This window comes from Trachurus trachurus (assembly GCF_905171665.1).
Source record: "Trachurus trachurus genome assembly, chromosome: 17".
NCBI classification, from domain to species: domain Eukaryota; kingdom Metazoa; phylum Chordata; class Actinopteri; order Carangiformes; family Carangidae; genus Trachurus; species Trachurus trachurus.
This window is the reverse complement of record NC_139900.1, coordinates 32,587,501-32,614,571: the sequence shown is the minus strand read 5'-3', so window position 1 is coordinate 32,614,571 and position 27,071 is coordinate 32,587,501. Positions and strand designations below refer to the sequence as shown.

At 42.3% G+C, this 27,071-nt stretch overlaps 3 protein-coding genes across 3 annotated transcripts; 2 read left to right on the top strand and 1 right to left on the bottom strand.

The window, feature by feature from the left end:
- Nucleotides 1-1,879: 1,879 nt before the first annotated feature.
- On the top strand, nt 1,880-12,460 carry vwa5b2 (von Willebrand factor A domain containing 5B2; the record flags this gene model as incomplete). The annotated part of the gene is made up of 20 exons (XM_083991370.1): nt 1,880-2,018; nt 2,720-2,929; nt 3,724-3,949; nt 4,051-4,208; nt 4,528-4,659; nt 4,744-4,868; nt 4,980-5,156; nt 5,262-5,372; nt 5,994-6,196; nt 7,164-7,278; nt 7,667-7,852; nt 7,941-8,573; nt 9,047-9,284; nt 9,366-9,737; nt 9,846-9,983; nt 10,407-10,535; nt 10,613-10,663; nt 11,167-11,278; nt 11,482-11,605; nt 11,699-12,460. The coding sequence occupies 20 exons, from the start codon at nt 1,880-1,882 to the stop codon at nt 12,458-12,460; spliced, it is 4,341 nt and encodes a 1,446-aa protein (XP_083847496.1).
- Nucleotides 12,461-14,374: 1,914 nt separating this feature from the next.
- On the bottom strand, nt 14,375-19,140 carry alg3 (ALG3 alpha-1,3- mannosyltransferase). The gene is made up of 9 exons (XM_083991889.1): nt 18,926-19,140; nt 17,958-18,057; nt 17,714-17,861; nt 17,437-17,597; nt 17,208-17,328; nt 16,888-17,093; nt 16,237-16,314; nt 15,964-16,107; nt 14,375-15,353 (listed from the first exon to the last, which is right to left on the bottom strand). The coding sequence occupies exons 1-9, from the start codon at nt 19,104-19,106 to the stop codon at nt 15,176-15,178; spliced, it is 1,317 nt and encodes a 438-aa protein (XP_083848015.1). The 5' UTR covers nt 19,107-19,140; the 3' UTR covers nt 14,375-15,175.
- A 55-nt stretch (nt 19,141-19,195) lies between these two features.
- Nucleotides 19,196-22,848, top strand: mul2 (mitochondrial E3 ubiquitin protein ligase 2). Its single transcript, XM_083992199.1, has 6 exons — nt 19,196-19,273; nt 19,972-20,125; nt 20,521-20,608; nt 20,724-20,844; nt 21,070-21,301; nt 21,389-22,848. The coding sequence occupies exons 2-6, from the start codon at nt 20,009-20,011 to the stop codon at nt 21,893-21,895; spliced, it is 1,065 nt and encodes a 354-aa protein (XP_083848325.1). The 5' UTR covers nt 19,196-19,273; nt 19,972-20,008; the 3' UTR covers nt 21,896-22,848.
- The last annotated feature ends 4,223 nt before the right edge of the window (nt 22,849-27,071 follow it).

Here is a 27,071-nt window from a genome sequence, read left to right as displayed (position 1 = left end):
CAACTCTGTGGTTCAGGTCTGAACAGGTAAGCAGACGACATTTCACTCATCAGGAAATGTAGGTTAGTGCAGAGCAGCATGTTGGTGTTTGATCACACCAGTGGGATTTCCAGGACAATTTAATTCCCACATGCTGAATGCCTGTTACTGAAAAATAAATTATTGCAGTTATCTCAAATTATTGTTGGGAGTCTCAGAGTATGTTACACAACAAATAATCTGTTAATGCATGCATATGTTATCCATCCAAGATATTGTTTTGTATTCTGTAAGGATATATATTCAGATATATGACTCAACTCTGTTTCTTCCTTCTTCCTTATAGGGCAACTGGTGGATTTGTGGAGAGAGAGAGAAAGAAAGAAAGAGAGAGAGACAGAGGAAGAGGAGAGAGAGAGAGTGAGAGCAGTATCTATTACCAGGAAAACTCCTGCCGTTGTGGCACTGGGAAACCTGCAGCAGATGTGACGGCAGAGTGATGCAGAGACTGGATACAGAGGCACATTATCACACACTGCATTGAACAGTACAGTAAGTGTTGCTGGACGACTATTTTGCTTGTTATCTGGAGGTTGTAACTGACATATGGGGACTGCAGTGTTACCCAGAGCTAACTCTTGGCCAGCTATGCTACTGCAAAGAGCCAGACAGAATAATTTAACCTCCCAGGGCACAAGCAAAATTTTCACTTTGTAAGACTTCGATTTCATTTCACTGTTTTATTTCTTTATAAACAACAACTGCTGTGACAACTTTGCCATTCATCAAAGTGTGTTTTGCATATAATATTATTTTTTGTGAATCAGTCAGTTTTCTGCATTTGAGTTTCAAACTGTGCATGTGTACTGATTGTCATTCATTCTGCGCCATTTGTTTATATTTTATGTTGAAGACTTAACCACACATGCACACCCGTAATGAAGTTGCTATCTATGTCATGCATGCACTTCTATAAAGTCAACAAGATAGTATGACAGAAACAGAGTAATGTTGTACCTTTCCTTGTGTGTATTCTGACAGCATCAGTTTGCCCCACTTTGACAAACCAGGCATTTATTTGCCTGTTATGAGCTGAGAGCACAGTAGCCAGATGGAGGCTGTTGATCTAGTTAGGAAGGTAGATGTGAAAAGACCATTACCTGGATCACAGCAAACACACGCAGACGCACACACAAATGCCCACATGCATGCGTACACAAACACATATGCACACATGCACACACACACAGATCTCTGCAGCTGCTGCACTTAAAGTTATTAAGTGTTCAGTCATGAGGAGTGATTGCATACAGCGAGCCTGAGTTACATAAATGGAAACTGTGAAGAAAACTGATTAGCTGGAGTCTCATGTTCTCCCAGTTTACAAAATACTGTGTACCACTTCTTATCATCCAGCGCGTGCAGTTAGCGATGAGTGCAGGTGAGTAAGGGCAAAGACAGGATTTGCATGGGGACGCTGATTGCATATGCTAAGCATGATACATAGTGCAGTAGGTGCTGACTTGCAATGTTAATGATTAACCAAGCTGCTAACACTCAAACTATCACTGGTGGTTGCTAAGAGCCTGAGGAGAGAGCTTGGTTACATGTGGAAGAGCTGACGTGTACATATAAATATATATCTGGAAGCTTGAATAATACAAATGTAATACCAATTAACATTTTAGATGCAGCAACAAAGGTCTAATTTAGTCAATTTTGCTGGTTTGGCATGACACCAGATTAACAAAGATCACTGTGATTGCACTCTGAATGGAAAATTAGAGAATTTAAATGCACACTCACACATTTCTCTTCCTGTGCGCTCAGACCATTTCACTGGTCTGTACCTGTGTCTCATGCAGCCAGTGGAGTAGAGGTTGGTCAGTACCCTGAAAAGATGGTGGGACTGAGAAACCGCTCTACATGGGAACCACTGCTACTCAAGGCCTCCTGCATCAAGTCTTGTGCCAACGGCTGCTCCCTGGGCGTCACCACACACCTTACGTATGCCAATGCAGACATGGAGTCTGTAGAAGGTCAGTGCTGTTATGATACACTCTAAAAGTCATTATCATCTCTGGTAAGACATTGTGAGACATTTACAGTAGTGTTGGCTAAGTAGTAATAGCTTTATCAGGATATGTGGGTGTCACCAGTATAGCAGGAAAAAAATGCATTTAAAGCAAAGGATGTGACTAAATAAATAGTCTTTAAATTGAAAACGGTGGAAGTATAAAGATCGACCACTGATAATGCAAAATAACTTAAACTAAAAAGAAAGAGGTGTCTCCGTACAGGTTGTATAAACAAAGTGAAGGAACATTTCAGAATTCAACTTAGGGTCTCCATGTCCCTGACAGTTTCCCACAACAGGACTGTGTTTTCCCAAGAAGGAAATGATAATGTTGATAAAAGGTTATGTGGGAATAACAATGCAGCTGAAAAATGCATTCACTCAAATTTCCTCACTAAATAGTGATGAAATTTAAAAAAAAAAAATATTTTGAAAAAAAAAAAGTAGAACGAGTAGTAACTACCAAATAAAATAGACCACATATTTTGACAAACCTGTCATGCTGGCTTCTTACCCATTATATTTAATTATGGGAAGGCAGCAAAGCAGACCTTTATCATCTGTATCACACATCACATTTTATGTTTCATTGATTTCTACATTGAAGCAAGAGTCTGAAATCTTTTTTGTGTTTTTGTATGTATGTTATTTTCGGTCATTTAGGTGTGTTTGTTTACCCTCTCGGAGAAAAGGAGGTGGTGGTGGGCTTTGAGGCTGTGATCGCAGGCCGACTGGTCGCGGTACAGATACAGAACCGAGGGAAGCTGAAAGACTGCTGCCTGGATTGCTGCCCTGGTCTTGAGGGTCACTGTGGGAATGGCCGAGAGTGGGGCTGCTGTGGGAGCTCCAGCCATGACATTCAGTGCACCAATGGTGAGGAGAGAGGATGGAGTAATGCAATGATATAAAGAAATGCTTATGACTCTATAAGATTCCACAAGTAAGAAATTAAATGCACGTTCATGATGAGCATTCACATCATCCACCTTTCTGGGCTTTCCAGTTTCCTCAATCAACTCACTAATAAATACGTCTAACAGTTCTTGAGCAGTAATCAACCTAATTCATTTATGGATACTGCTGGCAGACAGTGGTCATTGGTTCTCTGTTTTCCAGGCACTTGAGCTTTACAAAACCCAGACTCCATGAGGAATATCTGAACAAGAGTAATGCACTGTCCTCTAAATGCTCATGAAAAGGCCATAATAAAGGATGCAGTTAGCTTTCAGGTCATCAAAGCTGCTGACGCTGGCTATATTTTGCTTAAGGGTAAAAATTGCACTACAATGTAGAATAACCACAAGTCATTTCAAGCACTGGTTGAACTGTTGTCATCCAAGGCTTTAACACAATAAGTATGTCCCTCCTAGGTCACGTATCAGCCTCACTGAGGACAGAAATATCAGACAAGGGGGGCAGACAGATTTGGCTGCCTGCCTAATGGTGAAATGGCTCTCACTTTGTACAAACATGTACTGTATCAACCTGAAGTGCCCAGTATTTAACTGGAAATACGTAGTATCATGTACATCATGGAATACATTTCTCTAAGCATGGCTGCTAGCTGCAGACTTGAATTATTTAGATTTCAATATAGAGATGATTAACTTATCTCTCTGTTTACATTTTTTTATTATTATGTAAGCATCTAATGTACTTTTTTTTAGGGCATCTCATCCTGGACGAAGACCTCGAAAGAACCACCTTCATCGTGGGCACAGGGGTTATTGGGCCTATGGATATTGTGTCCATAATGATAAGCACCACACTGGAACTCCCAACGTTAGAAAATGGAGCAATCCACATCATTTACCCCTCATTACTTACTCCAATAGTCACTGGCCAGATGACTCCAAGCAAGAGTGAAAACGGGGGGAAATTAGAAGAAACTGGGTAATTATGTCACAACTAATTCTCCATTTCGGTAAATTAGCTGCAATGTAAACTGGATGTTGAATATCTAAATAATCCACACTGTTGTCTTCCTCCCTCAGAGCAACCAGCTGCTTTGGTGCCACTTCAGGGAAACAAGGTCGGGTCCTGGACTCTGAGCAGCAATGTGCCCACACTGTCTTCACCAGTCCACCTGCCAGCCTGGCTCCCTATGAACTCAACTTCCAGCTTCTTGTCAGAGGGGCCTGCCTACTGGCTGGTACTGCCTGTCCTCTCAAATAAGTTTGATTCAGTGGTTCTTGAGTCACGCCATTGCGAAGTATTGAAAAAGTGGAAAAGATCTCTAAAATGAGTGGATGTACAGAGAGGACCTAGAATCCAAATGCACTCACAACACAAAATCCAAAGGGGATAGAAGTGGGTTTGTGTCATAGGAACACACACTGAAATGACTATAGAGGACTTATTTCTTTACATCTTAAATCAAATAAATAAAAATGTAATAATTACCTTTCAGAAACTTCAAAACAAATGAATATCTTCTGCTTTTCTTTTTTTATTCTTAAACTAATTTGCAGGACTGGAGAGCCCCACTCATGCTCTGAGGGCTGATGCAGATCCCAGTGCCCAAAGTGCATCTGCCACCTACATCACATTGGCTCAGGAGCATCCATATGACAGACACATAGAGATCATTCTGCACCTCAGTGGTGAGAAATAGCAAATTCTACTTCTCTCTCTCTCAGTATGTGTTTAGTTTTTAGTGAAATATTTACCTTCAAACACCTCCACAGAGCCTCACAGCCCATTGGTCATCTTAGAGAGAGGCAGGCTTTCTTTCAGCCAGTATGAACAGCACATCTCTTCCCGTCGGGATTTCATTCGCTGCACCCGCAAAGATTCAGAACCAGAGAGGAAGGTTTGTTGGATCTCACCTCTATTTGCCTTTTATATCTAATCCATTCATGTACTGTACATCTACTGTAATCCAGTTCTGTTACCTGCTGACGTCCTGATCTTCCACCTCCAGCTGGAGTTTGTGAGGAAGCGGTACCACAAGGACATCCTGAGCAGCCCCGTCCTGATGCTCAACTTCTGTCCCGACTTGCTCTGTGAACCTTTGGAGCTGCACAAAGCCACCAGAGAGCTACTGTTCCTCGTAGATCGCAGCGGCAGCATGAGTGGCACCAATATCCATCGTGTTAAGGTGGGCTGCAGTCAGGACAAAAACATACAAAGGAACCAGAGTTATGCTTTCATATTTAGGCAGATAGATCAATCTGACCCTGACTGTCCCATCTTGTTTCCGCAGGAAGCCATGGTGGTGGCATTGAAGAGTCTCCCTTCCGGCACAATGCTCAATGTTGTGGGCTTCGGCACCACCATCAAGCCTCTGTTCACTTCTAGCAAGCTGTGCACTGACGTTAGTCGTACACAATGACCTTACTAATGATGGAGAATAAACTGTACCTGTCTTGTTTATGGGATTGTGAGAGAGGGAAATCCTGGATTTTGTTATTAAGATAATTACATATAAATCATTTCCAGTGAAAGAAAATACACAAAGCATTGGGATCACATCTCCTGAAAGCCGATGTTTTTTCAACCATGCAGGACTATGTGTTCCATTTTGTCTACTTTCTAAGCAGGTAATAGGTCAGCTTGGTGGGTTGCCTTAGTAGCAGAGTATCAGGTTTTATCCAGACCAGGGGCTACGAGGACAAACAGTCTTTGCACATGCTCCTCACCATATGTTGACCTTTCATGCATTTTCACTAAGGCAGGACATGTTCACGGTGTGATTTACAGCAGTTTTAAAGCAGGTGCTAATGTGTGTGTGTTTGCTCTCTCTTTATTAGAGAAGCGCTGATTCGATTCTTTGCAACCCTCACAGGGTAATTAGGGCATCTGATATCAAACAGTGACTTTATTTAGGTGATGTTTGCACAGGCAGTGTCATACAGTCGGACAGGTGTGCTTTTCCGATGCCTGCATGTGTCACCTTTACTGCATCTCTGCCTTTTCTGTTTCTGTATGCACACAGGTCACTCTCATGCAGGCATATGAGTATGTCCAGAGGATGAGAGCTGACATGCGAGGCACCAACCTCCTAGGAGCACTGTCTTGGGTGTACCAACAACCCATGCAGCGCTCATATCCTCGTCAGGTCTTCATCGTTACAGACGGGTCCATTAGCAATGTCGCCAAAGTGCTGGAGTTGGTCCGCAGAAACACCTGCGCTGGCAGGTATGGAGGCCCAAAATTAAACTATTAGATATTTAACCTGTGGTAGTCATGTGTGACGAGCACAGAGAGATGGCATGTCATTGACACACAGGATGGACATTAATTAAACCAACTAACTAACAAGGATTTATTCTACAACTGGCATGTGATGCCACATTAAATCACTGGTGACAGGGAAGCAGAGAGGAATGGAGTGTGAGCAGAATGAGATGATATAATGAGGGAGGAGAGAGGAAATACAGGCAAACAGAGATCTTCAAGTACTGAGAGTAGAGCACTGCGATTGAAAGAAAAGAGAGGGCTGAGGTCTTTTTCAGCCCCGCCCAGTAATCCCCTTAAGTGCTCTCCTCTGCAGTGAGAGACACACCCCTCTGGTTTTCCCCTGGCCCTTCAGCATCGCACAATATCTCCATTTATCCCTCATTAGTATTCTCCTGTTGGACTGACTTTCTCCACTGTATTTTGGCTGTCCTTCTGCAAACTATATAGATGTTTTTTGCCCCTTCATTACATCTAATTCAAAGCAGTCTACATCCAGAAAAGGTGTTTATCATGGGCTCATCATTTCAATTCCCTTTCCCCTAACTCATGTAAGGAGTAAGAGGAAATAATAACAGTATCTAGCCATCCAGACAGACCTGCTGTTTTTAGTGACAGCACTCAAGGTCTCAGTGTTGTCTTCTGCTCATTTCAAACTCTAAGTTAGTCAAATTGGCTTGTGATTCCTCTGAGTGCACAAATAACAGTTTTGTCTGCTTGATGACACCTGAATCTCTCGTTGCCAAGATGCAAAGAAGCCTTTTTATCACATGAGGATTTGATAAAGAGGTAATTAAGTCTGACTTGTTGATGGTATTTGAATTGTTCAAAGAGTAAGTGAGAGAAAAACATGCTACATGCAAGGTGCAAGTACTGGGGATGTGATGAACATTTTAAGTATATACTGTGTATGATATCACCTCTGCAGATGCTTTGGTCTGGGCCTGGGCCCTCGAGCCTGCAGGAGACTCCTGCAGGGCGTTGCCAAACTAACAGGAGGGACGACAGAGTTCTTGGATGATGAAGAGAGACTCCAGCCCAAGGTCAGCAGAACTGCAACACTGCCACCTACTGGAGAAAATATGTAGAATTATAGGCATAATCTTATTTTGAACTAAAATCATAAAGATGCGCTAATATAGATTTGCCTAGAAAAGTGAATAAGTAGCTGTAAAAATGTAAATTGAATTGGACCAACCGTAAAATGAGAACCACAGGATTAAATTCTTTAACTGTAAATAAAGTGGTTAAAACAAGCTCCACCTTGACCAGCTACAACAGTAAAAACACTACTTTTAGAGATCAGTAAACAGATGATGAAATACAAAGGAATGCTTTCTCTTTTGATAATTTCAATTTAATTGAAATTAAATATTTTTACATGAATGTATTCATGTTTAATATTTAAATGTAATTAATATCCCTCCTTAGTTAATCAAGTCCCTGAAAAAAGCCTTTGAACCTGTGCTGACTGACGTACGGATTGATTGGTACCTGCCTGAAAACATGGAGGCTCTTCTTTCACCCAGTGAAATCCCTCCACTATACCCTGGAAATCGCCTCATTGGATATTGCACCCTGTATGATATGACGAAGTTCAAAGCAAAAGAGCCTCAGGTATCAGTCACTATTTAAAAAAAAAAAGTATGTCCATGTGTGTCTGCATAAGAAAACAGATTTCTAATGTGAGTGTCTTATTTCATAGTCTCAAGGACGGGGTTATAAAGGTGTACATCGTGGCTCCACGGGTTCTGTGTTTGGCCAGTCAAATGATGAGCTTTCGCCTCCTCCCTCATCTGAACTAATGCCTGTGGTGACATGTGCAGATGGCACCGATCTGGAGGAGGCACTGAGGGAGATCTCCAGAGAAATCTCCTCTGAGTTCTCCTGTGCCAAAGACTCAGGCCCTGGCACCAGCCCAGGTCAGTCACTCATCAGCGGAGCTTTGCATTTGCCTCTTTCTGCCATAGTGGTTAAAAGCTGGCTCTCGTCCGCTCTAGGTGTGGAGCTAGACTGGTCCAGTGATGTGAGGAGGAGGATCCAGGAGAGCTCTTATATCCAGGAGCAGTATGTCCTCACTCGCTGCTCCCTCAGTAGCGAGCGGAGTCTACAGACGCAGTCCCACTCACACATACATGCCTCGTCCAACTCTGACTCAGCAGGCGGGGCGCTTCTGGCTGACCCTCTCTCCTCTGGTTCAGTGCTGGATACAGGGTCTCTACCCCAGGGCCTTGAGAAGATGCCCCCTCCAGAACATAGATCATCCTTGTCTCGCTGGGCAGATTCTGCATGGCAGCAGAACCTCTCAGCTGAAACCCCTGATAATGGGGCAAAAAAGGCAAGATTATTTATTACAGATCCCAAAGCACTTGGTTGTTGTCAAGCAGCTTGTCATGAAATTGTGTCTAGTTTTCTTTACTTTACTTGACAGAGAATGGTTAAAGATTGGGCTCAAAGACATTATATAGCCATATATGATGTTGTATTTGGTCCGGGTTGACACAGAGTATTGAAGGCATATTGATAATAATTATCATCTTTAAATTGGCTTTATGCACAGCTCCACTACTTCCTGAACTTAAGCCAGCTCCTTTGTTTCCTGTCTTACATTATTGGACAAACTGATGAATCCAGGTGTGTCTGACCATTGTTGTGAGGTCAGACACACCTGGATTAATCAGTTTGCCCAATAATGTAGGAAATATAGGAGCTGGCTTAAGTTCAGGGAGTAGTGGAGCTGTGTATAAAGCCTATTGTAGATGTATGAAAAAGATTTTTGTAGCTGCTTTATTTTCCCTTTCATACAACCAGATCGGGCGTCTGGATGGAGGTGAGGAGTCTCGTAGAAGACAAAAAGCACTTGCCCGTTCAACCATGGCAGCAAGGAGCTTCTCATCCCCACAGGGCGAGCTGGAGATGCATCGCCTGAGGAGAGCTCTGGAGAGAGTCTCCTTCGACCAAACGTTGGGAGGGAGGTTGGACGAAAGCGATGGCGAAACAAAGCCTCCGTCGCGAGGGACATTGTCCCGCAGAAGCCTCACTGACTCCAGTAAGATACCTCTAAGAAATTTAGAAATATGCTTCCTCCATCGATTTTTTCTGTCCCTTTCTTTCTCACTCTTACCCCCAGATGGTCTCCTGTTCCCTGCCTCTCCTCTGGACTGGGACAGCTTCACAGATCCCGAGTACCTCTTCACTGCTGTTCCACCAGAGGATCCCCCTCCAGGTCAGTGCCGCTCACTCATTCACGGGCTTCTGAGCGGCAGGCCTGTGTCCTGGGAGGTCACTGTTGACCTGGGCCACCTCTGGACCACTGACGGTCAGGAGACGCCAGAGGCTGAGGGATGTGGAGGATGTGGAGGAGGAGGAGGAGGAGGGGAGGGAGGGGGAGAAGGAGGAAGAGGAGGGGAACCATGGGAAGAGATTATTCACCAGCTGACTGCTCGCTCGGTCATAAGAGACTTTGAGAAAATGGCAGAGAAGGAGAGTGACATTGGACATGGTGAGGCACTACTGATGATGACTCTTATTTACTGATGAACCATTTATCTGTCATGTTAGTGCTGTTTATCTCATGCTCTTTGTGTTGTTGTATTTGACAATTACTCAGGTTCAGCTAAGCGATACCGTATGAAGGCCATCCAGACCAGTAAGCACTGTAACATCATCTGCATGTACACAGCCTTCACTACTACTGATAGCAACCCCAACAAAGGTTTGCAAGAAAGCATGGACGTCCAAAACACAGGTGTGCTACCAAATCCCAAACAGACAGAGCATTCACTGTATGTATATTAGACTTTAATCTTGAGTGTACTTTCCATGAGGGGTGCTATATTCAGTCTGTAAAAATAGTTATCTGACATTTGTGGCTCTTTATTTGTGGGCTTTGAATTTTTGTTTAAAGACATGGAGTGTCTACTGAGAGGTGATCTTGAGTTGCATTATGGAAATTGTAAGATTCAGTGTTGAGTCAAGAAATCTCAGCTACTGCTTTTTTCTGTCCCTTTTGAGTGTTTTAACTTTTATAAAAGAGCAACGCTATATCGCTGGACGCACCTTTAATATTTATTCTTATATAGGGCACAAGTTCATATCTGCACCATTCAAAATCAAAGCTAGTTTGCAGTCCAGTTTTTGAAAATGTGTATTTACTCTGTTGTGTGTCTAGGGATGCATCTGGGAAACAAGTGGAGTTCCCAGTCAGGTAGTCGCAGGCAGAGGGCCTATTCTGTGGGTCTGGGCAGACGGCGCACCAGCAGAGACAGCGAAGAGATTGAGGACACCTGGGTCTCTACAGGTAAAGAGATTGAATGATACCAGCAGCCATTTCTGTTGCAAAGACTTTAGGTCATCAACAATCTTTGTATCTCTCAGACAGAGATGACACTCCTGCCTCACCCTGTAGCCTTACATCCTGGGACTCTAGTAAGTATCACTGTCGACACGCTAAGTGAAAACTCTCAAGTGTCAGGGTAGTCCCAACGTTAGAAGCGTCAAACCACAAAGCCAGTTCACAACTCTAGGAGAGTTTGTATGGAAGGAGAAAAGGAAGAACTTTTTTCCCTGACACATCAGTAAACTCTAAGGTAATTTATAATGGATCGATTTACCCAAGTCCAAAAAAACTTGATGTACTGGAGAGTTTGGTTTGTTGTGGTCAAAGCTCTGAAAAATGTAAAAATTCACATTTAAAAGAAACATTTCTTTCCAAAATCATTTTCCCGATTTGGCTATAAATAATTTTCAATACACAGTTTTAAGACATTTCTAAAAGGACTATTTCATCATCACAAAATAGTCCTACTGAAAGCTGTTCTGTGACAAAGTCTGGGTGCACTGAGCCATCGAACCCTGTCAGGAAATATCACCACATAACTGAACTGATGAAACAAAAGTGTTTAATGTTTTATTCTGCGCTGCTGCCTCAGGTGTAGGGGGTAGTGCCTTCTCTGCTACAGCTCCAGCAATAACAGGCGCCTCATGCACTCGTTCACAGCGATCTATAGAGAGCAAGTCAATGGAGAGCTTCTTTGGCACCAGGTAAAATAAAACTTTCACATTACATTAAATTATGATTATCGGTGAACATTGCTGTGTTTAGATTTTGCAACTGCTCCCTATGACATGTATTTATTTCAGTTTATTGTAAGGTCTTTAATTAGAGTGTTTTGATTTGATTTGATTTGAAAATCTTTAATGTCCCCGAAGTGATGTCCACATTAAAATACAAAACATTCTTGCAGGTTCCCACTGGGCAGACTCAGGTCCTCTATTTCATCAGGGAAGCAGATTCCTCTCAAGTCCCACTGTTTGTCTGCAGAGACTGAGAAACAACCTGAGACTGAGGCTCCAGACTACCTACCCCTGGTGAGCTGTGCAAAGTTGCAAACATAACATACAGTACACTCTTATCGAGACACAAGGATGCAAACATATTTATACATTTGTGTGTCTTATCAGGTGCGTCTACAGCTGGCCTCAGGAGCTTTTCTTCTGACAGAGATCTACTCAGACTGTGTCCAGATCCCCCTGGACCGCCTAAAAAGGGCTTCACCCTACAGCCTTCACCGCCGCAGCCTAAGCCCACCTTTCCGGTGCACATCCCCCAGCGCTCCGTCATTATCCACCTCTGCCAAGCCTCCGGGTGCTCCCTCGAGCCACCACGTGACCTTCTCTCCCTCTTCTGGCCTCCTCTCCAAACTAAGCGCACCTCCTTTCCACCACACTCCAGATGACACTCCCCTGATGCTAGAACCGAGGCTTCGCCGAAGACACCTGTCTGACCGCGACCCTGTGACCTCACCCCCCGACCTCCCCAGCTCAGAGGAAGGTTCCCTGGAGCTATCCGTCGGCCTCTCCCACAGCCACAGCCAGGGCCAGGCAGATAGTGGTCGTGGATCAGAGACAGACGTGTGTGAAGGCTCCACGGTGGAGCCGGCTGACCTTCAGGGGAGCTGCCTGTTGGCTCTAGAGGACCTGGAGGGCTCCAGCTGGGCCACAGCTGTGGCTCTAGCCTGGCTGGAGCACCGCTGTGCCGGTTACTTCATGGAGTGGGAGCTGGTGGCAGCAAAAGCAGACTTCTGGCTGCGGTGTCAGGAGCTGCCTGAGGGACTGGACCTGGCAGGGCTGAAGGGAGCCGCCAGGCAGCTGTTCCTGCTGCTGCGCCACTGGGATGAGAACATCAAACTAAACATGCTGTGTTATAACCCCAATAACATGTGAGACTCTAATCTCTGAGGAGCCTGAGCCAGATTTCTGATTTGCATTCTCACTCATTACTGTACCTATGACTGTGACTCTGAAGAAGCAATGCCTTTACATGGAAAAGTAAATCCTATCTTTCTTCAGGGCCAACTAATACCATAACCCAGTGCCAAGTTCATTCTAATATTAAGTTGCACATAAAAGTTTTTATCAGTGTAAGAATTTATATTAACCTGCCAAGAGTACCCTTTAGGCCAAACAAATGAAAGGTCATGATTGTGTGTTAAATGTCCACAAACGCCTGTCACATAAACGTTCATGCCTAATTAATCAGGTAACAGAAGACCATAACTTAAAGCAGAAGTAAGCAATATATTTGTGTTAAAGGGATAGTTCAACATTTTGGCAAATTGGCCCATTGCCATAATTGCTATAGTCATAGCAGTAGGTTCGTTACCTTTAATTGTAGGTGTAAGCTATTTTTAGTACAGCGGAGCGCAGCAGCAGGCTGCTCAGAGCTACGCTATGGAGGCTAAGGGAATTTCTTGGTTTCCCTCATCAAACTCATCAAATACAAAATCCCAAAACTCCACAGCGCTTTTGTAGACAAGTTGTGAGCTGCACAACCACCACGCTATGAGATAATGACGGAACGATACGAAACGGAGCCGTTTTCGAGGTAAATTCATACAAAACCGCTGATGCGCGTTGCGTTCAGGGACAGTTTTTCAGCAAGCAGTCTCCGTATTTACCCTGTATTTACCTCGAAAACGGCTCCGTTTCGTATCGTTCCGTCATTATCTCATAGCGTGGTGGTTGTGCAGCTCACAACTTGTCTACAAAAGCGCTGTGGAGTTTTGGGATGTTGAATTTGATGAGTTTAATGAGGGAAACCAAGAAATTCCATTAGCCTCCATAGCGTAGCTCTGAGCAGCCAGCTGCTGCGCTCCGCCGTACTGAAAATAGCTTACACCTACAATTAAAGGTAATGAACCTACTGCTATGACTATAGCGATTATGGCAATGGGCCAATTTGCCAAAATGTTGAACTATCCCTTTAATATAAGTCTTAAATAGTTATATCTTCCGACAGCAATCACTTACATAGAGTGTTTGGACCGAAACACGGGTCTGTCAGTCACTCTGCTCTGCTCTGAGCCGAGGAGAAAACTTTTCTCGTATCCTACTGTTTTTATCCAATGAGGAGAGAGAACGGCATGCAGGGCTGTGTGTGCAGCCAAGGGATGCGCGTGAATGTGGTGACGTAGGGACGAGGACTGTTATGGTGCGTTCAAGGCAGCCCGTAACTCGTGTTTTTTCGACCTGTGAAGTCATACCAGTTCGATCTGGTACGAGTTCACGGGTCAGAAGTTACGAGTGGCCGTTATAGTGACTTTCACAGGTAAAACAGGTCGGAAAAACACGAGTGGGTTGCCTGGAACGCTACAAAGTCGTAAGTCGTTACTTGAAGGTGTAATTTACGGTTTCAAAAGCCTGCCTGGAACGCAGCATTAGCCAAAACGACCGGATCGCTTACTTCTGCTTTAAGTTGCACATAAAAGTTTTTATCAGTGTAAGAATTTATATTAACCTGCCAAGAGTACCCTTTACATGACATTGACCAAGTGGCCTTCAGTTGTTAATATGCTTTATGCAATCACATGAATGCCTTGACCACCTGAATGAGCTTTTGTAGTTTGAGCTTCCTGTCTGTATAATGTTATTACTTTGCTACATGAATAATCACAATCAGTCAGATAGGAGTGACTCTGATTATCCAGGTGATTCTGAAGGTGATTGATTGATAAACTAATAAAAGATTACTTTAGATAATTAAAAAAATAAAAAAAACATGCTGGAATTTAGCCATTAGTTGTAAAGTGTAACAAACCCATGTGTCATAAGGAGGAAACAAATCAAGGTTAAGTGGCATCTCTGTTTAATATAAAATGTTACACTTTCTCTGTTTCAATCTACTGCATATTTTTCACATTAAATCTACTTATGTGCTGATGGGTGTCAGGAGCCACTCACAACTTAGGATGAATCAATCAAATAATTAATAAATCAGACAAATACCTGTGCTTGTCTGCAGTTCAGTTTTACGCATAAATAACTACTGGATAATAATTTGGGCCTTTGTACTGGTTAACAGTGAAAGTACTGTTTGAAGTGGAAATGCCACAAGCTTATGCCTGATATGCAATTAATTTAAAGCTTTGCACCTTTGCAAGTTACTGACATTCATCAATTTACTGCTTTCTTACCATGCACAAAATCATTTGTCCATCAGTGTCTTTGTTTTAAATGACTGTGATTTCAGCATACTAAGTAGAAATATAGCCTATGTAACAAATTCTTTCCAAACCGGATAACATTCACGATTTCCTCCTAGCACTGTACTTCACTCCTCCTAGTATATATTTGAAAATGAAACCTGAGAATCCATATATTTGTCCTCTTTTCATCTCTTCAACTGCAAGGGATGACTACATCCTGTTTCATCATGTGGGTATCTGTCTGCAGACGGGACCCACGTGTTTGTTTCCTCCACTTTCAGCAGTGAGCCGAGATGAGAAGCATCAAGTGGCTCCTTTTATTCGTGTATAAACAGTCTAGCCCCGCGGCCTCCCTCTGCACTGGTGTTGCGAGGATCAAAGAGAAGGGGGAGGACGGAGGCTGTCCAGCAGCTGATTGGACCGAATGCGACGTCCAGTCTGATCAGGCTGTGGCTCACTGGCGTTTGTCCTTGACGGGTGTATGTTGTGTTTCCGCCGGGGCAGAAGGCAGGGGCGGAGCCAGCCACAGGCAGAGGAGGATGATGAGGTGACACACGTGGAGGGCGGTTGAGCTGCTGTTAGTGGACGGATACGTGTTCCATGAGAGCTCGATCAGACCCAGGATCAGCACCCTGGTAACAAGGATGAAACAACACAGCATTAACACGTGGCCGAGTGCTTGATGATTGTTTAAAGCAGAAGTAAGTGATATATTTGTGTTAATATAAGTCTTAAATAGTTATATCTTCCGACAGCAATCACTTACATAGAGTGTTTGGACCGAAACACGGGTCTCTCAGTCCCTCTGCTCTGCTCTGAGCCGAGGAGAAAACATTTCTCGTATCCTACAGTTTTTATCCAATGAGGAGAGAGAACGGCATGCAGGGCTGTGTGTGCAGCCAAGGGACGCCGTGAATGTGGTGACGTAGGGACGAGGACTGTTATGGTGCGTTCAAGGCAACTCGTAACTCGTGTTTTTCCGACCTGTGAAGTTGTACCAGTTCGATCTGGTACGAGTTCACGGGTCGGAAGTTACGAGTGGCCGTTATAGTGACTTTCACAGGTAAAACAGGTCGGAAAAACACGAGTGGGTTGCCTGGAACTCTACAAAGTCGTAAGTTGTGACTTGAAGCTGTAATTTACGATTTCAAAAGCCTGCCTGGAACGCAGCATTAGCCAAAACGACCGGATCGCTTACTTCTGCTTTAAAGGTTGTATTTCACCATTCAGCATTCCTCTTACCTGAGCAGGTGGGCCAGCTTCTTGACTCCTCCACTCCAGAGCAGGTAGGGCAGCGTGTGGAAGTACCAGACGTAGAACTGGTAGTGCAATGAACGACTGAAGCACATGCCAATGAAGTTAGAGGTGAAGAGAATCAGCACAATCCGTGTTAGTCTGTTAAGGTCTGACAAAAGAGCTATCATTCATTTATGCGCTGACCAATAACAAGCACATATTTGACACAGGAAACAATATTCTACAAACAGGTTTTTATCCAAATGAGACAGAAGGATATGATCCACAGTGCTCTTCTGCGGAGGGGTTTTTCTCTTTCCAGGGTCCTTGAGGAGTTCGAATATGCTTTCTCCTGGCCTTGAGGGACAAAAATAGGGAGGGATTTTCACAATGATGTTTTTGTTATTTCTGCATTTTTGACTAAAATATATGTGGCACGTGTTAATACCTGCATTAAATATAAAAAGTCTTATCTGTGTAAATATAATACCTGGCATCACTGCTGATTGGATATACTGTGTGCAACACTGAAGTCATATATGCACAGCCACAAATACATTAAAGTCAAGTTAAAAAAACCTCACATATACAGTAATTTGTTCACAATAATGTGAAATATCAAAAATACTGTACATTCATATTCCTCATTATAGCCTGCTACACTGCCTGTAGTAATAATGATAAGTTGTTTATGAATCGTGTTGTCAGTACATTAACAGACAAGAATCTGTAGCTGAATACACACACACACACTTCTTCTGAATATCTGGAAGCCCTGCATCAGGGTGCATGACATCAAATTCTAACTGAGCCAACGCCTGTGGTGTTGAGGGACAAAAACTGGCACAATTTTAAGCCCTGATTTATTCCAGCTCATCTCTAACTACGCAAACCAACAGTGAGGTTGGCACAGTGAAAAGTCTGTCTCACCTCTTCCACCGGCGAAAAGCAAAGAGCAGCAGGGTGAGCAGGTGGGCAGCCAGCAGGACTAAGTGAAAGTAGCGATTCAGGAACAGCCATTCTGGCAGGAAGCGCCAGTTGACCGTCCACTTGAACATGAACTGACGGCCAAGATCAAAAGCCCGGCTCAGATAACCAATGGGATTGTCCAGGAGGAAAGGGAGGCCCAGCAAAAGCTGTGATATCAAAACAGATTCATTTAGAAATATGTTGGGGAAAAATAAGCATTAAAATATATTTAAGTATGCCAGCAACATGCCTGTTTTTTTTTTACTATGCAGTATATTTACCTGTATAACTGCACAGAGAGAAAGTTTTGGGATTGTCCTGATAAAACCAAATTCCGAGAGTAGGAGGAAAAGAAGCCCAGGGGCGAAAAGAAGCACGTTCATTTTCACAGATACTGCTAAACTGTCAGGAAGAGAGGAAAGCAGAGTTGTAATTATTATCAGGATTATTATCTTGTAATGCATGGCAAAAAATTTGCAATGAAGATCTTTACACATGTTCCACACTTGCCTGTAGAGGCCACAGCCCAAGGTCCAGTGTCCATCCATGAAAAGATTGACAGCTGCAAACAGCAGCATCATGGCCACTGGGTCATTGAAGAGACGCAGCACAAAGATGGAGTGGATTCGATAGGAAGCACAACACACAAAGAAGAACACATAGGGAGGAACCTTGAGGAGATAAGGGAAGGGAATAAACATTAGATATTAATATAAGTTAGAAACGAACAAAATATCATACTTTTAATTTATAAATCAAGGTTTCTGTCACACAACCACAGACGGACCTTCTTAGTGCGGTGGTATATCCTGAAGACAAGCAGCAGTGTGATGAGGTAGAAAACTGCAAAAATGTACTGGCCCAGACGGATGTTCACCCCATGGCCGGTGATGTAATAGAGAGCTGTGAAGATGTAGACAAAGCCAGCTGGGTACCTGCAACAACAAGGTGTTCATTTAGCATTTCATGTTACCTCCAACTACAGGATGGAGAGACCCACAGCACTGTATTGTATGACATCTGACACTTACACCAAGGGGCCTGTGTCTCCTTTCAGCTGAGTGTAGTCATAGGTACCATTGATGACGCCCTCTACTTCATCCATGTAGGCTTTCCAGTCAATCTCAGTGTCTGCAAGGATGTCAATCGGCAATCATGAACGACTGGGACGCTTACCTAATCACTCAGTAATCATGACTTGGTACCTTGGGCCATACATTGAACAAACTACATTAACAATTTAAGTTATCAATCAGCAATCATTTGAATCTCAAACTGTTTCAGCACGATAAGCCTGCACACTAGTGCTGAAAGGATCAGTCAGTTGATAATTAATCACTTATTATAGTCAGTTATCATGCACAGATTTTTCAAAACTTCACAGGCTGCTGCTGTGCTCCCGTTCTGAGTATTTGGGGTGGCTTTCTTTAAATGTTCCTTGGTGAATTGGTTAGTTTTAGACTTTGGACTCATGGTAGGACAAGCAAAATATATGGGCATTTTTCGGGTTTTCTGAAACTTCATGAATTAAGTAATTAATTGATTAATCTGAGGAATTAATACAATATTTGACTAATAATGAAGTCATTATTGTTGTAATGCTCTATAACATATAAGTGGACCTGTCAAAAATAAACAATGAGGGATGCTCTACTAAAAAAGCTTAAATATAAATAAATACATGTCTTAAGTTACGTTATCAATCAGCAGTTATTAAGACACATCTAGAAGTTTACAGTGCTGTCATTATCGTATCATTAAATCACATCCTTAACGATATGACGTTTTTAAAACTAGCAGTTGCTAAAAATGAGGGCTGCCATTTAGCACTTGGACTGAGCAGTCGGTTGTAGGTGGTCGTGCAAGGACAGTAAATTCCCTTTTGACAGGTGGCACTGTCAAGTTAGGGTGGTTGCTAACGCTAGCTAGTTAGCTCTCAGACACGTTCGATTAAACGACAAAAGACACTAGCATGCTAACTAGCCGCGCAGCTACTTACATGCTACTTTCTGTATGACCCACACGTTGATCCCGATCTCCAGGAACCACAGCACTGAAACGACCAGCAGCGTGTACTCCGTCTTGAACAGGACCAGATGTTTGTCCTGCCACAGTGAGTGGAGCTTCCCCCACAGTGGGGACGGGGAACCGGGAGACTTTCTCCGCACACCTCCTGCCATCTCGGCGGCGTACAGGCGACGTGGAGCGCGAGAGCGAGAGCGAGAGAGGGGCCGTAAAATGACATGCGCCGCGACGTCACGTGACGCAACTGTTGCCTTCGTCATATGTCATGGACGCCCCGGTTGTACTGAACTTATCAAGTTGAGACGTTTCTCTGCTCTGACGGGTAAGAAAACACCGTGTTGTCGGTCTCGATCAATAAGACATGCAACCATATACTGTTAAACATGAAGAATAGCTGCTTAAATAGTGAGCTAATATCAGTCCGACTCCTTCATAGTCAGACCTGTCGTCACAATGCTATGCTAACGCTGGAGAAGGCTAACGAATGTTTGTTTTTTTTTTAAAATCGAAAAGTAATGGGGGGTGCTGCCATAGTAACGTCAGCTGGCTAATCGATTTTTTTTTTTTTTTTTTTACTATAATAATTCTTGGAAAGCTTGTTACTGTTGATCACTCAATGAAGAGAACAATGCTTAAGTAATATTTAGTATATGTTGCATTGTTTGATGTCATTGCTGATGCTTCTGGACAACAATGTGTCCTTGAGCTTGCACATTTCTCATTATACGTTATTTTACAGTCTTACAATGTGGTTGATGATGGCCAAGTGAAAGCAAAGTGAACAGATGTCAGTGTATTAAACACAGCAACATGCAGTTATACTTATTCATAAAAATAAATACGTCTATTCCTCATTCATATTTATTAGTATTTATTCCTCATTTAAAATATTGCATTGTGTATCACAAATCACAGTATTATTTTGTTCCACACTTCTTTCCAGCAACTCAATACTTTTCACTATACATTGCAAATTGTGACAGTTTATTCACTGACTTTCTTATATTATGTTTTTTGCAGGTTTGGTTGAAGAGCAGTGACAAGAGACCCAGAGGCTATGGAAGGATTTTCTGTTACAATCACAGAGGCAGTGTGTCTGGGGACCAGCCTCACTCTCTCAGGCATCTGCCTCTACCTCTACAGGAAGAGTCGGACCGCAGCAGATAAAATTGATGTTAGTTTTGGATTCTTTACCATGAACATAATTTTACATGCAAATTGAAACTTTTCTGTTTGTTAGCTTAGTTTAGGATTACTGTGAAGCCTTGTTAACAATCTTCAGCTTTCACATTCTGCTTGAAATCCTCTTAAAGTAGATCAACACTGCTAATGTCTCTAAACCACTCTTCTACATTGCCAGTTTTTACCAACTTAAAGTATAAGGCCTGTGTCTCAAGCAGTGACTAACTGTAGCTGCTGCTGTGACAATGTGCACAGCCTTTTTTTCCCCTTTTTACATAGTCTACATTTGAAGCAGTGGATCCGTATATAAAACAGTGACAGAAACCTGGAGCCTCTTCAGTATGTTCGTTGCATACACAATCAGTGTGTTTTGTTTTGTCTTGTCAGGAAGCACCACACTTCACCATAGATAAAAAACTAAAAGATATTTTGAAAGCAACTCCAGGAGCATGTCTACAGTATGCTGTCATTGAAGGTAATTGGTGTTTCTGATAAAGACAAATTTGATCCATATTAGTCCACTTGAAGATAGGTATGCCTTTTTTTTTAAAAACTTACTCTCTGATATGTGTCCGTGCTTATTTATGTAGGTGCTACACAACCAGTCGGCGAGCCTCTGAGGAGTCACTTCCAAAAAGAAATTATTGGAGTGTTGCAGAAATTCATGTTGAGAGAACACAGGCTTGTGTGGAACAACCTTTCAAGCAGCTGGTGAGCAGCACTACAGTATCATGTTCCCATGATGATCTTTGATGACCTGAGGATTCACTGTAAATGTTCACTCCTCTCCCCGCAGCCTTGTTTTGCATGCAGTCTTTCTGTTAGTCTTATCTCAGAATGTATAAATGATATCACTTAATTTTACCTTTTGATCTTTTGTCCGTATCATCATATCTGTAGACTAAAAAGAAATGTTCTTTTCTCTCCATGTTGCAGGATGGACAGGGAGCAAGTCATACTCCAAAAAGTGAATTCAGTTCCCTTTGTGTTAGTGGGATCAGATGAGACCCCAGTCAAAGTCCTGTGCCCTTTGCAGGCCTCTGGGATGCACATGGAGATTACCCATGAGAAGTTTCACCAGGTCAATTACAGCTTGGGTGACATCGTTGGACAATACTTCAGTGGAGAGAAGCTTAAAGGGCAACTGGAGACAGAGGAAATGCTCAAAGTCAGTAGTTAGAAGAGATACTAAGATTGTTACTTCAATAACTCTCCAATGAAGTCACACTGTGTTAATGTTCTCCTCTTTTCCTAGGTGGGTGCAACACTCACAGGTGTGGGTGAGCTATTACTGGACACAGATGACACCCTGAATCTTCGACCCCCTTCTAACGGTGCACAGTATTTTCTGTCCACCATGGACTCTGAGTCCCTGCGACATGAGCTCGAGGACGAAGCCGTTTGGTGGAAGGTGCTGGCGGTCGGCACTGCTTTGGCCGGGGCAGCGGTCCTCCTCTGGGCCGGTCGACGCTACTACAACCACTTAAAAGTTCAACGCGAGTGGGAGCAGTTGAGGAGGGAATGTGAGAGACTTCGCGCTGAAGCCCAAATAGCTGCTTCTGTAGGAGACCCCGAGGGTCTTCAAACCGAGAATCACATAGAGAACGGCTGTGTGATTTGCCTCGATCAGCCGCGCGACTGTATCCTGCTGGACTGTGGGCATGTGTGCTGCTGCCACAGGTGCTACCTGGCCCTTCCACAGCGCACGTGCCCCATTTGTAGACAGAATATCAACAGAGTGGTGCCTCTCTACCATGTCTGAGGCACCTTTGACACCATATGACCTCAGTGGAACTGAACCACCATATCATCTGTACTGCAATGGTGTAATGGCTGCTGCACTTAAACCTAAACAACAAAAAAAAGGGCAAAGGCAAAATTTGAATCTCATTACTGCCAAGAATATAGATTTTCTTTTAAGGACTGTATGTTTTGGTAAAATGTGAATTTTAAAGGATACTGTGCAACGTTTTTTTTTTTTTTCACCACAGAGTCTCAGTGAGCACTTTTATTTGAAATGGTTCGAGAATAAGAGAAAATCAAGTCAATGGAAAAAGCGTGTAAATATAACAGAAAAATGTTTATTTTCCTACATGTTTGTCATGTGCCTTATTCAGATAATTTATATAGCTGCTGCTGTCTCAGTGTGATTGTAAATTAATAAATTAAATCGGGTCAGAAGGAGCTAAGCTTTTGTTTCAGTTACATGAAAGCTACTGACACAAAGATACTTCTAATACTAAGTAACATCTAATTAATGCATAGATGGGTGAGAGTGGATGGAGTGGAAGGGGGTTTGTTCAATTTAGTGAACTATTACTGTTTTAAAATCATTTGTGTATGGATGTGTAGAGACTATAAGGTCAACTGGCTACCATTTGTATAGATCAAAGTGTATTTCTATAGGTCCTCCTACAGTAATACCTCAATACCTCCTAATGGCGTATTGATTTACTGTGGCTCCAGAGGGAGTTAAATGAAAAAGTACTTGATTGATTTGAAGACTGTATGTTTTCTGTTTTGTGAGGCAAGGTGCACACAAGCAGATGCTTATTAGGTTTAGTTATGTACTCATTTCATGTACTATGCTCTGACTGTCAAAGCTAAAAACCAAAGGCTAAAACTAGTTTAATGTTGTCACTTCTGGATTCTGGTAAAAGTCTGGCAGCTGAATTATGTACAGTTTAAAGATCGAATTTTGGATATATTATTCAAATGATAACATCAAGACTGCACACGTTTGTTGTGCTGCTCAAAATCTGAGCTGCTGTCAAACCGAACACCAGGATTCTGTGGGATAAGTTTGACATGTTCCAACAGGATGCCAGCAGATGGCACGATTTATTTTGCCATCTGCTGGAACCAGCTACAACAATCTCTCGACTTACTTGAATTCGGCTGCAGGAGGTTTTGTGACATTGAGTTTTTGGTTCGACAGAGATGGTCAAGTAGTGAACTCAGCCTAATGGGTGTCTGAAAAAAAAACTGCTATTAAAAGTAAATGCTGGGAGATTAGTCCATAAAGAAGTTTCTGTTTTTGTAGACTATTTAATAACTATAACTATAACCATACAGCAGGAAGCTATTTAGCTGGTTCTGTATCTGCTCTCATTACTTTAACATTACTGAAGTTGTCATGGGAAATAAGGAATCACATATTTTGCATGGCTGTTGCTGCTGATATTGATTGAAGACGCTGGTTTAACACTGCTGTATATTCCTGCTTCTTTTTACTTTTAGTTCCTGTTTCCCACTCCTCTGGCCTGGACTACACTTTCATATAGTGTCTTTATAATAGAATGCACAGACATGAGAAGGAGGTAATTAAAGGTGGTGTGAGGTGAGCGAGAAGTAGTGCAGTGTGTGTGAGAGTCAGTATAATACAGTAGGTCCGCTGGTTTCTGTCCTAAAAGTGAATTGGGTGAAGAAACTTTTCATTCAGCAGCAATTTCAGCAGGAGGGATCCAGTTAGTCTTGAACAAAAATCTCAGGTCATGATAGTAATAAGACCAGAAATGTATTTAGTGCTGCTGTTTTCAACCGTAAAGTAATAATCCCATCACAATAATAATGTACGTAATGTACGCTTACAGAAACACTTCACACTGTGAATACTCTCACACCCAGAGTAAAAACAGGTCCCGAGGTACGGCTGCCATGTATGTACTGTTTAAGATGAAGAGATGACATGATGTTTAGATCTGTATGAGGCTGACATGTCGCGTAGTTTTATGCTCATTCTGTTTGTACAGTTAATTTTCTATAGATCAAGAAGCGGTGAGCCGGTTGCCTGTTTCTCTGAACAACAGCTGTCACATCAAATGGGATACTACTTCTAAACATTTTTGAAAGTAGCTCATGCCTGAATAGGTATACTTTTTCCACAGGATGCTCAAGATGATATGAATTCATGGTGGGTTTTTTTTGTTTTGTTTTTTTTATCCATACTGTAGGCACGGATGGTTGTTGACAGCACCTGGTGTCTGAAAAGACTTGGGTGTAGTGAGTCATCGAGCGCACTATTTCTGTCATGTCTAACAAGCAGTGAGAAGATGTTGAGAACAGCGGATAGATGAAAGCAGTAGTACGGAAAGGGAAGAACTAATGGGCGCCTATGTGTGTGGGTCTGTCTGTGTTTTTTTTTTTCTTTGGGGGGGGGGGGGGGGGGGTACAAGGTGAAGAGGGGGGCATCAGGCCTGAGTGAGGGGTATAAAAAAGGAGCAGGTGGGTGACACAGGATCCCATAAATCTTCCTCAGCGGTCATAAGGGTTCACTTTGACAAATTCTTTATGAGCCCTCTCAGCAGAACAGCAGCTGTGGCTCTCGGGGTACAGGCTATTCCTGTAGCATTCGCAAACCTCTGAGGGTATGGAAAAAGACACAATGGTATTTGATTTGTTCATTCCAGTCTAATTGGGTAATTGAAAGGATGAAATAAGGCATTGCAGCAATGTGGCTCTTCTCTCCAAATGGGCCTTTGAAGAGAGTGAATGTTATAACAATTAGAATAATTAGTCCAGTTAATCTATAAATATACATTTCATGTTATGTTGTACAGTTTATATGGAGATAAAGGCTTTGAAAATCAAAGTAATTTTCCTCATCACCATGCTCATTGTCAGCTCCTGAACAATCATTTATCATAGAGTTGGCGCTTCTACCACTAGGTGTCCATCTTCCCTCACAATGAAATACATACTGTGGTGGCTGACAGTGAGGAAGGACACTGACTCCAGTGGATGGTTGGATGCAATTCATGTACACCATGAGATTCTGTTTAATCCATTCTGATAGCTGACAGACAATTTTAATGATATGATTATTCTCTAATTGGCCGTGCTTCATGGCTCGAGACCTTGATTTGTGGTGATGAGGGTGCAGACAGTGGTGGTTTCATTTAGGCGAAACCTTATTTATTAGCTTCAAATACAGGGTGTTAATGGCAGCATTAGCTTGGCTAGTAATGATCACGACGTTTAATATTGTCGGTGAAGTTGTTTTGCAAAGAGAATGTCAATCTGTTGTTGCACCACGCCACTGTGGGTCAGACTGCAATGTCTCAACTATTCAATGGATAACCATGAATTTTTGAAAATACATTTTTGGTCCCCAGAGGATAAATCTTACAGATTTTTGTGATACCTGACGTTTCCTCTAGCGTGAGAGCAAGACTGACATTCTTTATTTTTTTAGTGAAATGTCTCAGCAGCTAATGGGGTCGATTTTTATAAGTGACAACTTTTGGTAACTTTCCAAACCTTTTGACCGGAACTATCACCAGGTAAAGAAAAACTGATTTGTGCATCATGATCACATACTGTACCAGCAAATAATGACTAATATTACATTCCCATCAGCTACTCAGTTCTCTGTCTTTAGTGCTAATTAACCAATATGCATGTTAACATGCTAAACTGAAATGAGAACATGACAAACATTATACCTACAGTACTAAACTTTCTTGTGGGTGTGTTTATTGAAGGAATTGCACGTCATGTGTATGATGATGAAAGTAAAAATGGAAAAAATGAATAAATTCTTGCAGTTTCCACCCACCCCCTCCCATTAAGCTTAAGGGGTAAGTAAAGAGAAAAAAAAAATTAAAAGAGAGGGAAAACCTAAAAATAAAGAAATAAATATAAGAGAATGGAATAAAGAAACACAAAAGGAATAGAATAAAGAAAAGGAAATTAAATCAATAAGTTACCTACCGACTAAACATTAACATGTTTATTTTGTCATTGTGAGTTATGAGAAGCATGTTAGCACTTGGCCTACGGCGTAACTATGCTTACAGACAACAAAATAATTTCAATGGTACTAAATGCACAAATGTGGTTTATCCTATTTGGTTGTGCATGTGTTTATTTGTTTAGTGTAAACTGCCCTGATATTATGTGTTAAAGTCTTGCATCCAAAAATGGTCACAGTCCAGCCAAACCACAGCAGATGGAGCTCAATTCTCTATTTAGCAAACAATAGAGCAAAATGAAAATGGCACGACTCCAGTTCTGCAGAAAAAAGTTCTTGATAAATCTTTGAAATCCTGACACACCATGACCTTATGTGCTTATGTTCCCTGTGGGTAGGGGTGGGGTGGAGAGGCTTTTTTTTTCTTACTTTGGCAGCCAAGCATTAGCAAACACTCCAACAGACAGCAGGGGGAAAGGTAGAGATGCGGTATCTCAGGAGAGAGAGCCATAACAGCATGCCATAGCCCCTGATGCCAATTACCACTGTCACCCATCTGCTTTGGGCATGCAGTGAAACGTGGGATAAGTGACCTACTTTCTTTCGGTAGTGTGACGGCAGTGCTTCTCCTCTCATCAACAAACTGGCTTCTCCCTCCCTGAGGAGAGGGAGACAGGGAAGGTGTCATAGGGAAATACACAGTGGTCCTATATAATGATTTTCTTGTTTGCCTTTTCTCTCTGAGCAGATAATACTGGTTTACTTCCAAAATGTAGCAGGTAGAAACGTCTTTTTTCTACTATCTTTGCACTTATTAGAAACCAAGAAGAATGGATACAGACATACGTACATACTGTAATGCATACCGCCTATAACCACTTATGATATTTCTGTTGCCATTCCAACACTATAGGTAACTGGATGGAATTTTGATTGTGGTGCCCGCAGCATTTAAAAATATATGTCAAAAATAAAATAGTGAAATATCTTGCTTCAATCAAGAAATACAAGAGATCTCAGATCTCAGTGGTTCACAAATTGGGGGTCAGGACTCCTGCAAGGTCACTGGATAAATCTGAGGGGTTTCAAGATGACTAAGAGAGGGGAAAAAAAAATATATAGTATATATATATATTTCTGCCACATCCAGTTACTAGAAAATTAACCTCTAAAAGCCACTTTTGGGTATTGTAACACGTTTATATATTAAAATCTTTATAAGTTGTCTGTGAACGTGTTAGCAATT

Excerpts from the sequence above, each read along its gene's own strand:
- mul2 (XM_083992199.1), top strand. The coding sequence starts at position 20,009 with ATGGAAGGATTTTCTGTTACAATCACAGAGGCAGTGTGTCTGGGGACC. Across the intron at positions 20,126-20,520 it reads CCGCAGCAGATAAAATTGAT|GAAGCACCACACTTCACCAT; the intron begins GTTAGTTTTGGA and ends TTGTCTTGTCAG. Across the intron at positions 20,845-21,069 it reads AACAACCTTTCAAGCAGCTG|GATGGACAGGGAGCAAGTCA; the intron begins GTGAGCAGCACT and ends TCCATGTTGCAG.
- alg3 (XM_083991889.1), bottom strand. The coding sequence starts at position 19,106 with ATGGCAGGAGGTGTGCGGAGAAAGTCTCCCGGTTCCCCGTCCCCACTG. Across the intron at positions 18,058-18,925 it reads GGTCATACAGAAAGTAGCAT|ACACTGAGATTGACTGGAAA; the intron begins GTAAGTAGCTGC and ends ACATCCTTGCAG. Across the intron at positions 17,329-17,436 it reads TTGGGCTGTGGCCTCTACAG|TTTAGCAGTATCTGTGAAAA; the intron begins GCAAGTGTGGAA and ends TCTTCCTGACAG.